The 13,638-nt window shown below is 50.3% G+C and overlaps 1 protein-coding gene across 1 annotated transcript; it reads right to left on the bottom strand.

The window, feature by feature from the left end:
- Nucleotides 1–12,070: 12,070 nt before the first annotated feature.
- Nucleotides 12,071–13,417, bottom strand: LOC124695180 (polygalacturonase ADPG1-like). The gene has a single exon (XM_047228061.1). The coding sequence runs from the start codon at nt 13,415–13,417 to the stop codon at nt 12,071–12,073; it is 1,347 nt and encodes a 448-aa protein (XP_047084017.1).
- Between the last annotated feature and the right edge of the window lie 221 nt (nt 13,418–13,638).

The following is a 13,638-nucleotide window of genomic DNA, read 5'->3' as shown; positions in this document are numbered from 1 at the left end:
CCCTTCTGTTGTGCCGACGGTCACCCACGGCACAAACAAGGCCGTCGGCACAAACATTTTTTTGTTTTTCCATTTTTTTTGCATCAAAGAGATAATTATTAATCCCAATCATTTTTTTTGTTTATTTATTTCTCACTGCTATTTTGGCGAACCCCTTTGCGGGAAACCTATATATATGTATAAGGGCGGTATAGAACCCCTTCGCCAGAAATCGAACCTCGGAGGGGGTGAATGGCCCACACACGATACAAAATACTTAAGACCCACACACGATACAAAATACTTAAATAACTAGACTCACACACATACCAAAACGCTTACGAACTAGACCCACACACGAACCGAAACGAGTTAAAGAACTACACCCACACGAGAGGAAGCAAAACACTTAAAGAAACTACACCCACACACATGAACCAAAACACTTAAAGAACTAGACCCACACACAAACCAAAGCATTTAAAGAACTACACCCACACACAAACAAAGCACTTAACAATGGGTCGACACATGACCCGCTAGACACACGGACTCGACACACACATATTAATCAGAGAAGTCGAAATCTTCATCCTCGCTGGGGGTGTCCTCTGAAGCGGTGGTTGTGAGGTTCCACAACCACCGTTCATCATTCTCCCCCATGTCGACGCCTCTCCTTTGGCGTACTCGCTTCAACCTCGGCCTTCCTCTGCCGCTTTCCCGCCCTCCTCTCTCTCATGTACGTCCGCTTCTCCTTCCGGAATGCGCGCGTTGCCTCGACGTCTCCGGGATGGTCTCGCGCCACCGTGCCATGAACTGCTCGTCCGCCTCGGTGGTATCAATCCGCCGCGGCCAGCCCTGTACCGCCGCGCTTCACCACTGTGAGCGAAGTAGTGGCTCGGTAGAGAGACTCGAGCTTCCATCGGAGACCCGACCTCCGGGAAGTTCATTTCGTGGCGCGGCCGGCCAAACCTCCAAGCCGCAACGTCGTATGCGCGGGCAGCAGCCTCCTTCGTGTAGAAGGTGCCGAGCCACACACGCGTACCACCGGCGGTGATTTCAGCCGCGAAATGTCCCGCAGGCCGCGAGCGAACGCCGATGAAGCCCGTGTTGCTACGGCGACGAGGAGCCATCTCAGCGGCGGCTCAGCTCAGAGGATTTTGTGGTTCTATTGGATGAGAGAAGTGATGAAGGGAGAAATGTTGCTGGTGCTGTTAGTGGAGAAGCCATGGCTATATATAGGCCGACGAGGGGCTGAAACGGCGGGAAAACATGGCGGGAGAGAATGGGCGGGAAAGGGTGGGCGGGAAAAAGGGCGGGAGAGAAGCAGCGGGAAAGGGTGGGCGGGAAAAAAGGGCGGGAGAGAAGGAGCGGGAAAGGGTGGGCGGGAAAAAGAGGCGGGAGAGAAGCAGGCGGGAAAAGGGTGGGCGGGAAAAAAAGGGCGGGAGAGATTCCGCATGTATAGGGGGAACTCCTCGGAGGTGAACCGTAGAGAACCTTGGGATCATATGGGATGATACTTGTTTCCACATGTACCTATGACCTAAGCAAGCTCAAACGTAGGCATACTCCCACCGGGGACCCCGATGGGATGCAATCAAAGGGGTAGACGGCGCGGTCAACAGAACTAGGGTTTCGTCAGAAATCGAGCATCGGACCTAGGGAATGGCCCCAAAAGTTGTGTGTGTCCACATGGCATGCACAAAAGTGATTTGAGATGGTTCTATATCCAATGCTACCCCCTCCGGGTGTGCCCGGCTTCTCGGACATGGGGTTCCTACACTTAGGCGGATTCTCGCATGTATAGGGGGAACTCCCTCGGAGGTGAACCGGAGAGAACCTTGGGATCATAGGGTATGATCCTTGTTTCCACATGTACCTATGACCTAACCAAGCTCAAACGTAGGCATACGCCCACCGGGGAACCCCGATGGGATGCGATCAAAGGGGTAGACGGCGCGGTCAACGGAACTAGGGTTTCGTCGGAAATCGAGCATCGGACCTAGGGAATGGCCCCAAAAGTTGTGTGTGTCCACATGGCATGCACAAAAGTGATTTGAGATGGTTCTATATCCAATGCTACCCCTCCGGGTGTGCCGGCTTCTCGGACATGGGGTTCCTACACTTAGGCGGATTCTGCATGTATAGGGGGAACTCCTCGGAGGTGAACCGGAGAGAACCTTGGGATCATAGGGTATGATCCTTGTTTCCACATGTACCTATGACCTAACCAAGCTCAAACGTAGGCATACGCCCACCGGGGGAACCCCGATGGGATGCAGTCAAAGGGGTAGACGGCGCGGTCAACAGAACTAGGGTTTCGTAAGAAATCGAGCATCGGACCTAGGGAATGGCCCCAAAAGTTGTGTGTGTCCACATGGCATGCACAAAAGTGATTTGAGATGGTTCTATATCCAATGCTACCCCTCCGGGTGTGCCCGGCTTCTCGGACATGGGGTTCCTACACTTAGGCGGATTCGCATGTATAGGGGGAACTCCCTCGGAGGTGAACCGGAGAGAACCTTGGGATCAAAGGGTATGATCCTTGTTTCCACATGTACCTATGACCTAACCAAGCTCAAACGTAGGCATACGCCCACCGGGGGACCCCCGATGGGATGCAGTCAAAGGGGTAGACGTCGCGGTCAACAGAACTAGGGTTTCGTCAGAAATCGAGCATCGGACCTAGGGAATGGCCCCAAAAGTTGTGTGTGTCCACATGGCATGCATAAAAGTGATTTGAGATGGTTCTATATCCAATGCTACCCCCTCCGGGTGTGCCCGGCTTCTCGGACATGGGGTTCCTACACTTAGGCAGATTCTGCATGTATAGGGGGGAACTACCTCGGAGGTGAACCGGAGAGAACCTTGGGATCATAGGGTATGATCCTTGTTTCCACATGTACCTATGACCTAAGCAAGCTCAAACGTAGGCATACGCCCACCGGGGAACCCCGATGGGATGCGATCAAAGGGGTAGACGGCGCGGTCAACGTAACTAGGGTTTCGTCGTAAATCGAGCATCGGACCTAGGGAATGGCCCCAAAAGTTGTGTGTGTCCACATGGCATGCACAAAAGTGATTTGAGATGGTTCTATATCCAATGCTACCCTCCGGGTGTGCCCGGCTTCTCGGACATGGGGTTCCTACACTTAGGCGGATTCTCGCATGTATAGGGGGAACTCCCTCGGAGGTGAACCGGAGAGAACCTTGGGATCATAGGGTATGATCCTTGTTTCCACATGTACCTATGACCTAACCAAGCTCAAACGTAGGCATACGCCCACCGGGGGACCCCGATGGGATGCGATCAAAGGGGTAGACGGCGCGGTCAACGGAACTAGGGTTTCGTCGTGAAATCGAGCATCGGACCTAGGGAATGGCCCCAAAAGTTGTGTGTGTCCACATGGCATGCACAAAAGTGATTTGAGATGGTTCTATATCCAATGCTACCCCTCCGGGTGTGCCCGGCTTCTCGGACATGGGGTTCCTACACTTAGGCGGATTCTCGCATGTATAGGGGGAACTCCTCGGAGGTGAACCGGAGAGAACCTTGGGATCATAGGGCATGATCCTTGTTTCCACATGTACCTATGACCTAACCAAGCTCAAACGTAGGCATACGCCCACCGGGGGAACCCCGATGGGATGCAGTCAAAGGGGTAGACGGCGCGGTCAACAGAACTAGGGTTTCGTCAGAAATCGAGCATCGGACCTAGGGAATGGCCCCAAAAGTTGTGTGTGTCCACATGGCATGCACAAAAGTGATTTGAGATGGTTCTATATCCAATGCTACCCCCCCGGTGTGCCCGGCTTCTCGGACATGGGGTTCCTACACTTAGGCGGATTCTCGCATGTATAGGGGAACTCCTCGGAGGTGAACCGGAGAGAACCTTGGGATCATAGGGTATGATCCTTGTTTCCACATGTACCTATGACCTAACCAAGCTCAAACGTAGGCATACGCCCACCGGGGAACCCCGATGGGATGCGATCAAAGGGGTAGACGGCGCGGTCAACGTAACTAGGGTTTCGTCGAAATCGAGCATCGGACCTAGGGAATGGCCCCAAAAGTTGTGTGTGTCCACATGGCATGCACAAAAGTGATTTGAGATGGTTCTATATCCAATGCTACCCCTCCGGTGTGCCCGGCTTCTGGACATGCGGTTCCTACACTTAGGCGGATTCTCGCATGTATAGGGGAACTCCTCGGAGGTGAACCGGAGAGAACCTTGGGATCATAGGGTATGATCCTTGTTTCCACATGTACCTATGACCTAACCAAGCTCAAACGTAGGAATACGCCCACCGGGGACCCCGATGGGATGCGATCAAAGGGGTAGACTGCGCGGTCAACGTAACTAGGGTTTCGTCGTAAATCGAGCATCGGACCTAGGGAATGGCCCCAAAAGTTGTGTGTGTCCACATGGCATGCACAAAAGTGATTTGAGATGGTTCTATATCCAATGCTACCCCCTCCGGGTGTGCCCGGCTTCGGACATGGGGTTCCTACACTTAGGCGGATTCCGCATGTATAGGGGGAACTCCTCGAGGTGAACCGGAGAGAACCTTGGGATCATAGGGTATGATCCTTGTTTCCACATGTACCTATGACCTAACCAAGCTCAAACGTAGGCATACTCCCACCGGGGGACCCCCGATGGGATGCAGTCAAAGGGGTAGACGGCGCGGTCAACAGAACTAGGGTTTCGTCGGAAATCGAGCATCGGATCTAGGGAATGGCCCCAAAAGTTGTGTGTGTCCACATGGCATGCACAAAAGTGATTTGAGATGGTTCTATATCCAATGCTACCCCCTCCGGTGTGCCCGGCTTCTCGGACATGGGGTTCCTACACTTAGGCGCATTCTGCATGTATAGGGGGAACTCCCTCGGAGGTGAACCGGAGAGAACCTTGGGATCATAGGGTATGATCCTTGTTTCCACATGTACCTATGACCTAACCAAGCTCAAACGTAGGCATACGCCCACCGGGGAACCTCGATGGGATGCGATCAAAGGGGTAGACGGCGCGGTCAACGGAACTAGGGTTTCGTCGTAAATCGAGCATCGGACCTAGGGAATGGCCCCAAAAGTTGTGTGTGTCCACATGGCATGCACAAAAGTGATTTGAGATGGTTCTATATCCAATGCTACCCCTCCGGGTGTGCCCGGCTTCTCGGACATGGGGTTCCTACACTTAGGCGGATTCTCGCATGTATAGGGGGAACTCCTCGGAGGTGAACCGGAGAGAACCTTGGGATCATAGGGTATGATCCTTGTTTCCGCATGTACCTATGACCTAACAAAGCTCAAACGTAGGCATACGCCCACCGGGGACCCCCGATGGGATGCGATCAAAGGGGTAGACGGCGCGGTCAACGTAACTAGGGTTTCGTCGAAATCGAGCATCGGACCTAGGGAATGGCCCCAAAAGTTGTGTGTGTCCACATGGCATGCACAAAAGTGATTTGAGATGGTTCTATATCCAATGCTACCCCTCCGGTGTGCCGGCTTCTCGGACATGGGGTTCCTACACTTAGGCAGATTCTGCATGTATAGGGGGAACTCCCTCGGAGGTGAACCGGAGAGAACCTTGGGATCATAGGGTATGATCCTTGTTTCCACATGTACCTATGACCTAACCAAGCTCAAACGTAGGCATACGCCCACCGGGGGACCCCCGATGGGATGCAGTCAAAGGGGTAGACGGCGCGGTCAACAGAACTAGGGTTTCGTCAGAAATCGAGCATCGGATCTAGGGTTTAGGGTTAGGATTAGGATTAGTGTTAGTATTTGAGATGATATATTGTGTTCTTATTATTTGGAATAAATAGTGATAATGTTTATTTTAAAAAACTAAAAAAAAACTTGTGCCGACGGTCACCGTCGGCACAACCTAAACCCTATTATTTGAGATGATATAGTATTAGTATTTGAGATTATATATTCTTTTTTTACTAGAGTCGATATTGAGGAGATATGTGACAGGGTGGCTCTACACATGCAGCCTCCTGAGGGCAATCGAAAAGGTTGGTTAAAGCCGCATGCCAAGTACTGTCTTGATAGCGCCGACAAGAAGGAGGCATTTACGTGGCTCAAATATGACGTGATGTTCCCCGATGGTTATTGTTCGAATATGAGTAAGGGAGTCAATCTTGCTACAGGAAAAATAAACGGGCTCAAGAGTCACGACTATCATATATGGATTGAGCGGCCGATGCCGTGATGCTTCGAGGGTATCTCCCCGATCATGTCCGGCGAGTGCTTGCGGAGGTGAGCCATTTTTTCCGCACGGTCTGTGCTAAGCAGATATGTACCGAGGTGATTGAGAAGCTGCAGCAGCAAGTGCCGGACATGCTATGCAAGTTAGAGATGATATTCCCCCAGGCTTCTTCACTCCGATGTTACATCTCATCGTGCATCTCGCCAACGAGGCACTCTTGGGGGACCGGTGCGATATCGTTGGCAGTTTTGTATTGAGAGGGAGTTCAAATATATTCGGTACAAATGTGGAAACAAAAATAAGATTGAAGCATGCATAGCTGAGGCAACTCTCCTCCATGAGATGGCGAGACGCCACGACAATGTACTATGCCAATGATGTGCCCACTAAGCATAACCCGGTCGCTCGGTACAATTCCGATGAGCCCAACCGTGACCCAAAGCTCTTGCTCTTCAAATATCCCGGTGGCAAGGCCGGTGCCTCAAAAGTGGAGAACATTTCGCCGGAAGAGAAGGATTGCATAATGCTTTACGTGCTTATGAACATGGAGGAAGTGGTCGATTTCATGAGGTAAAATGATGAACCAATTACTTTGCAACCAGTAACTTGGTTTTGGTCTAATACGTATTTTCTCCTTTCAGCCAATTCCATGATGAAATGTGGTCATGAAGAAATGGTCCCACTCCCACGCAGTGGTACACTCTTCTGAAAGAGGGTGCCCCGCCCTTAAATAAAAGCTTCGTGAACTGGTTCCATGAAAAAGTAATTTCTCAAATGTTCCTCTTACTTTGCAATCCGTGACTTGTCTTATTACACGTAACTAATGCACAAAATAATCTGAACCGAACTTGTAGGGAGCTGATCCCAACGTTGAGATGACGAGATGAGTTGAGATGCGTTTCCCGTGGTTTTAACCGTAGAGTCCATACGCATGAGAAGTATGATGTAAATGGGTATCGCTTCCATACGGAGTTTCACCGGAAGAACCGGCCTAATGCAAAAACAATAAATACTGGGGTCTACACCCGCGGAGCCGATGATCTTGATTACTATGGAAGGTTACAAAAGGTATACGAGTTGACGTTCAACAACGCAAACATAGAACTCAAGCTCTTTGTGTTCAAATGCCACTCGGTTTGACCCACACGGTGGAATGAGAAGCACCCCTCCATTGGTTTAGTTGAAGTTAGGCCTACAACCACCTACAGCGGATCCGACGTCTATGTTGTGGCTCACCAAACCAAGCAAGTTTATTATTTGTCCTACCCATGTCAGAATGAGGAACTCATGGGCTGGGAAGTCGTGTTCCAGGTATCGCCACATGGTAAGCTACCCATCCCCTCCGAGGACGATTACAACAACATTGACCCGGTAACATATGAGGGAATTTTCTATCAAGAGGAAGAGCAGTTCGGGGCTCTTCAAATAGACATAGGTCTTCAGGATCTCCACAACGATGTACAAATGCGTGGTGAGACCGTGGTGGACCCGAAGGACATAGCTATGCTCACCAAGCGCCATGCGAACAAAGACAACATTGTCGAGACTCAACCGGAACCCAATGCCGACCATGAATACTCATACGATACTGATTTTGATAGTGAGGCTGAGAACCCAATGCCTAGAGGTGAGAGTGGTGATGAATGGTGAGGGTCTTTTATGCTTAGTACCTACATTATCATTATGCTTAATACATACATTTGTCATTATGCTTAGTACCTACATTATCATTATGCTTAATACATACATTTTTCATTATGCTTAATACCTACATTTTTCATTATGCTTAGTACCTATATTTGTCATTATGCTTATTAATTTTCAACATGCTTATTAATTATTTTCTCTTTTCTTATGCGGTAATTGCCCAATATGAGCGGACGGAAGGCATCATCGAGCTCCTTGCTTGATCGGATGCATCGGCGGAAGCCGGGGCCGGGTGCTTCCAAACGGAGTGGAAGACCCATTGTTCCCACCCGGCGTTACGAAGACGCAGACGGAGGACGGGGAGGACGAGGGGGAGGACGAGCTGGAGGACGAGGGGGAGGACGAGCTGGAGGACGAGGGGGAGGACGAGCTGGAGGACGAGGGGGAGGACGAGCTGGAGGACGAGGGGGGAATGCACAGCTCCTTCTAGCTGACATTCCCTCTGCTTCTGGCTCAGTGGCTTCACAGTCTATGGACGAGGAGGAGGACACTAGGGAGGAGGAGGAGGACACTAGGGAGGAGGAGGAGGAGGAGTCTAGGGACGAGGAGGCTTCGACGGAGATGGCTCCGAAGAAGTTGCGGATTCGTGGGGAAGCGCAGGTTCCCGATGAGAGTAAGGAACCTGCTACGGAGGATGAGAAGTGGCTCCTTGTCCCAGGAAAGATAGAGTAAGTAGTAAGGTGATTTCATTTTCGTTATGACACTTAGCATTTTCTAATGTTTGATAATTGTGCAGGAATTTCACATACACGGGGAAGAATGTCCGCGTGCCAGGGAGTCTGATTGGAGCTGCTATTAGGAAGTACTGGCCGGGGATGTACACTCCGGTCCTTGGGGGCGAGTCCAAGCTAGCCTACACTTGGGAATACTTTGAGATAGCGCCTTACCCTGACTTTACTTCCGCCGCCGACGCCGTGATCAAGAAGTTTTGGGTACGTAATGCATACTCTTTGGGTTTCGTTCATATGTAGTTGATAACCCCACCGTGATAACTCATGCCTCTCACACTTTCGTTATGCTTGATTGCGGCGCAATTATAGGGTGGCGACTGAGCATAAGGAGAGGGCGGACGTGGTGCTCCGTAACATGTGTCGGAAGTTGACACGGCAGCAGTGGTACAACCAGAGGATCACGTGCATCGGCCACTTCTATGCTGAGCAGGGCGTAAGGTACACAAAGCCTGAGATTGTGCAGGGACTCGCCCCGGCTATGACGATAGATGACTTCATGTCGGTAAGTAATTGTCAATGCGATTCTATGTACCGCGGCTAACTTGCAACTATATTGTTTGTTCTTCAAATGAGTTTTGATTTTGCGAGGTTGTACCACATTGGGCTGATAATAATAAGAGGGCCGCCTTCATGGAGTTGGTCAAGAATTGGGTCGGCGAAAACCCCGATTTCAAGGCCGTGAGCGACCGGAACAAGGCCAACCGTGGGAATCGGGGAACACACATCTGCGGGGAGCAGCAGCACCGATCGCTATCGGGAGCGTCCGGTACATATAAAAATGGAACAAGCTGCATTTTTTGATTTTCGATGATATGCATAACATTTGTTTTGTGATGCAGGGGAAGAAGCTCGGGAGGGAACTTGGTGAGATGGAAACGTGGACGCACATGAAGGCTGGTGACGCCCCGTCCGAACGAGCCTCGGCCCGCGCCCGAGATGTACTACGGCAAGGCCAAAGAGAACAAGGAAAGATACTTGCGAGGAGTACGCCAAGCTCCATCCAGAGGTGGAGGACCCTATGACCGAGCCGGTCGACGAGGTGGCGATGATGCTCTGGCGGGGTCCGGCCAGCCGCATGGACGTCCCGCCTGCCTTGCTTCGGGGGTTTCAAGCCTCAGAGGAACTTCACGCAGATCAAGGCTACCCTCCCCTCCGGCAGCTACGCTACCTCCTCGCGGACTACATGCCGTTCTCGGGTAGAGGTTGATGTAACTCATCCACACTTTCATCCTCTGTTTTGACTCTTGTTCCTGAATGGCTATGTTGATGAGACGCATTATTTCTGAAATTGTAGACTCAGCTCGAGGAGGCCTATGCAGTAGCTTACGAGGAGTATCTCGAGAAGATTAAGGAGCATGACCTTGTGAAAGATGCCTATGTCCGAGTGGACGAGCAACCGAGATGGCGGTAAGTTTCAATCTATATGGTTGCAAAACATCATAAGTCCCCATGTTTGAATCTGAGCTATCTCTCCCGTTTCTTGCAGAGTTTCACTCGGTTCATGATGACCTGGAGTGCGAGAGGAACCACTCCCGAGCCACCTCATCCGGGGCCGACGCCGGTGTTCCCGTCCAAGGAGGAGTTCTATATCATGTACAAGCGTCGGCGTCGGTTGACCCCGGTAAGTTGCTAACTTGGCTAAGTTGCTAACTTGGTGTGACATGGCTAAGTTGCTAACTCCCTCCAACATGTAGGGATTGGGAGAATCCGGGAACGACACTCCTTGTGGTACGCCGATGCACCCCGGTCGCCATTCTCCTGGTGCTTCTGCCGAACCTCGACATTTTTCTGGTTCCGGTGGCTCTCGTCGTGGTTCTACCTCCCCGAGCACCGTCGAAATACAGCGGCCTCACTTCACCCACTCGGAGCTAGATCGTCTGTAGCTAGATCGTCACTCGGGTGGTGCACCACCATAGTTTCTACATTGTACTAGCTACATGACACATGCTATATGTGTAGAATGATCTATGTAAGATGACTATATGTACCGTATTGCTTGTGTGCTATATTTGTACTAAATTTGGGATTTGGTGCCATATTTGTGCTATTTCTGTGATGTGAGCTATATGTGTGCAATTCGTATATGATACTGCTATTTTATATGCAATTGCTGTGCAAATGGACCAAATCAGGAAAATTAAAAAAAAACTGGGCAGCAGCTGTGCCGACGGTGTCACCGTCGGCACAGGCCCATAGCTGTGCCAAATGGCAGGGTCTGTGCCGACGGTGACACCGTCGGCACAGCTGCTGCCCAGCGCGCGTTTTTTCCCAGTTCAAATCGCCACGTTTTCCCGCCGGTTCTGGAAAAAAAAAGGTGAAACTGTGCCGACGGTGAAACCGTCGGCACAGGTGGGCACGTTGACGGCAGCCGGCGTGACGGCGAGCTGGGTGTGCCGACGATGGGCAGGCCGACGGCCACCGTCCAGCCGTCGGCGTACGCCTGTGCCGACGGTGTCCTGCTACGCCGACGGTGCCCGCGCGAACCCCGACGCCATCTGTGCCGACGCCGGTACGCCGACGGTCACCGTCGGCAGAGACGGTGCCGACGGTGGACTTACCTGTGCCGACGGTGCGGGGCCGTCGGCCCACGGCGTCTCCCCCGTAGTGGGTTAATTATATGTTATTTTCTAGGATTACTGTGGAGCCTCGATGGGAGTCTCCCATTAGTAAATATATATATATATATATATATAAGATATAAGATATAAGATATAAGACGTATTTTCGGTTCTGATTGTGATGAGAAGAAAAATATGAAAAGCAAAAAATCCCTCAATTGTACGCTCTAAAAATAGAGTGTATTTGAAATTCACATGCTCTCACTCCAATACACTCAAACAGTAGCTAACTGTTTAGGGCTGGAACATGCTTACACAACCCAAAAAAATACAGCTCCACGATACACTTAAATCTCTACGTACCCAACGCCCACGAGTCCAATAAGATACCTTTAAAAACTGACAATCTGGTAACATTCCAAGTATTATCTAGTTAAAAATGTATGTTGGTCCATTCAAGCATCCTTGATTCACTGTCCTAAATAATATCTTTTTTGGACACGGAATACTTTCAATTGAAGCACTGTTACACTTATCGATCAGTGTGAGCACAAACTAGTCCTCCCAGCACAAACATGACAGTATGAACCACACGCATCCTGCTACTAATTTAACCCGTGAAGTCGATATATGGTTATGGTCGCAGCTAAACAAAGCATGTAAATAAAAATTTGTAATTAAAAAATTCACACGTGACATGTATGCTATATTATAAAAGTAGCAATTGCAGTACAAAAAAATATCAATCCTGTCTTCTGGCTGTACAAGAGGCTATCTAATTTTACAAGTATGAAAGATCAAAGCAAGAAACAACCTAAATGAAGGAAAATCAAATACAAAAGGCAACCTCTACATCAGCAATGTCGCATTATCAGCATGTTTTTGGAATGACATTGTCCGATTTCTTTAGCTTAGCGTTCTTGCATGTACTTGTAGCACCTTTGCCTTTTCCGCTGAAGGTAAGTTTTACATCCTGCATCACTAGATCATGGCATGGGATGGTGTCGCTGCAGTCTAGCTTGATAGCCTCTTTTGTTCCACTCGTGCCTCTTATATTCTTGAACTGGATATTACTTAGCTCCACCGCCGAAGTTTGTTTCTTGCATGCCTTGGGCTGCAAAGGATCATCCATATAGCAATAATTTTGGTCAATGATTATTGGATTCTTGACCTTGTCCATGATGATATCCTCAAATGTGATGTCCTTGGCATATCCCTTTCCTCCTTGCCACGATTTTATGCGTGCACCATTCGTCGTGCCAATAAGGTGTGCTTTGTTGATAGTTATGTTGGAAACACGAGCTTCAGAATTTTTGTCACCCAAGCTTCCGACGCTGATTCCGTGACCCGGGCCACATGTTATCTTTGAGGCGTACAAGTTCTCAGTTCCGGTCTCGATAGACATGCAATCGTCTCCAGTTTTAATGTTGCAATCCATAACTTGTATATCCTTCGTGCGGGCAATGTGGATGCCATCGGTATTAGGGCTGTCTCCGGGCGCAACGATCGTGATATGCTTTAGAACCACGTCCTTGCAATCTTCGACGGACATATGCATTTGCTGGCTGTTTAAGAGCTTGATATTTTCTACCTTCAAGTGCTTGCACTTGCTGAGCAACAACGCCGTGGGGGCCTCTGTGCACTTGAGGTTCTTGTTGATTCGGCACGAGTTCTTCCACCATACTTCGCCTTTCCCGTCCATAGTCCCTTCGCCCGACACGGTTAGCTTATCAACGTTGTTAAACACGATCCACTTATTCATGTTCTCCTTCGGCCAAGATGATCGTCCGGGAGCTACCAACGTTCCGTCGAGCTTGAATCTGACGCTCGACTTGCACTGCCCCGAGAAGGTGGTCTGCTTGACGAGAAATTCCTTCTCCTTCGGAACCAACATGGTGGCTGGCTTAGACGATGAGCAGGCCGCGGCCCAAGCTTTCTGAAACGCCGGGGTGTCATCAGTTTTGCCATCGCCAACGGCTCCATAGCTAACCACGTTGAACTCGGCGTCCTGAGGAGGCTTGGTCTCTTGACCAAGTTTGCGATGTCGCTGGACAGGTCTGTGGCTCAGCGTGTCGGCCTTGACGCTCGTCTCTCCCAGTCTGCGGTGCACGGACTCTGTATGCATGCCGCCTGTAAATGCAAAGGCAATTGCCGGGAAGATGAACAATAACAGCAGGAAAAGCACTGCCAGGACGACCTTGCGAGATGCCATGGCCATGCCCCGAGGTATAAGTGCGCGTATGTTCATCTCGTTCGGCCGGGCTTGAACAACTCGATTGAGTTAACCTCAGCTTGAGCTACGCGAGGAGATATGATCGATTCTAGGGCTTGATTGTTGTATGCTTTCACGGCTGGTATTTGACGACGAACAAGGCAGGTACGTGCCTGTACCTTTATAGTAGGCCAGCTAGTGTGGTAGCTTCTCGACTCGGATGCTCG

Source organism: Lolium rigidum, chromosome 3, assembly GCF_022539505.1.
Source record: "Lolium rigidum isolate FL_2022 chromosome 3, APGP_CSIRO_Lrig_0.1, whole genome shotgun sequence".
NCBI lineage: Eukaryota > Viridiplantae > Streptophyta > Magnoliopsida > Poales > Poaceae > Lolium > Lolium rigidum.
This window is presented reverse-complemented; position numbering and strand designations above follow the sequence as displayed.

Coding starts and splice junctions, on each gene's coding strand:
- LOC124695180 (XM_047228061.1), bottom strand. CDS start 13,417: ATGGCCATGGCATCTCGCAAGGTCGTCCTGGCAGTGCTTTTCCTGCTG.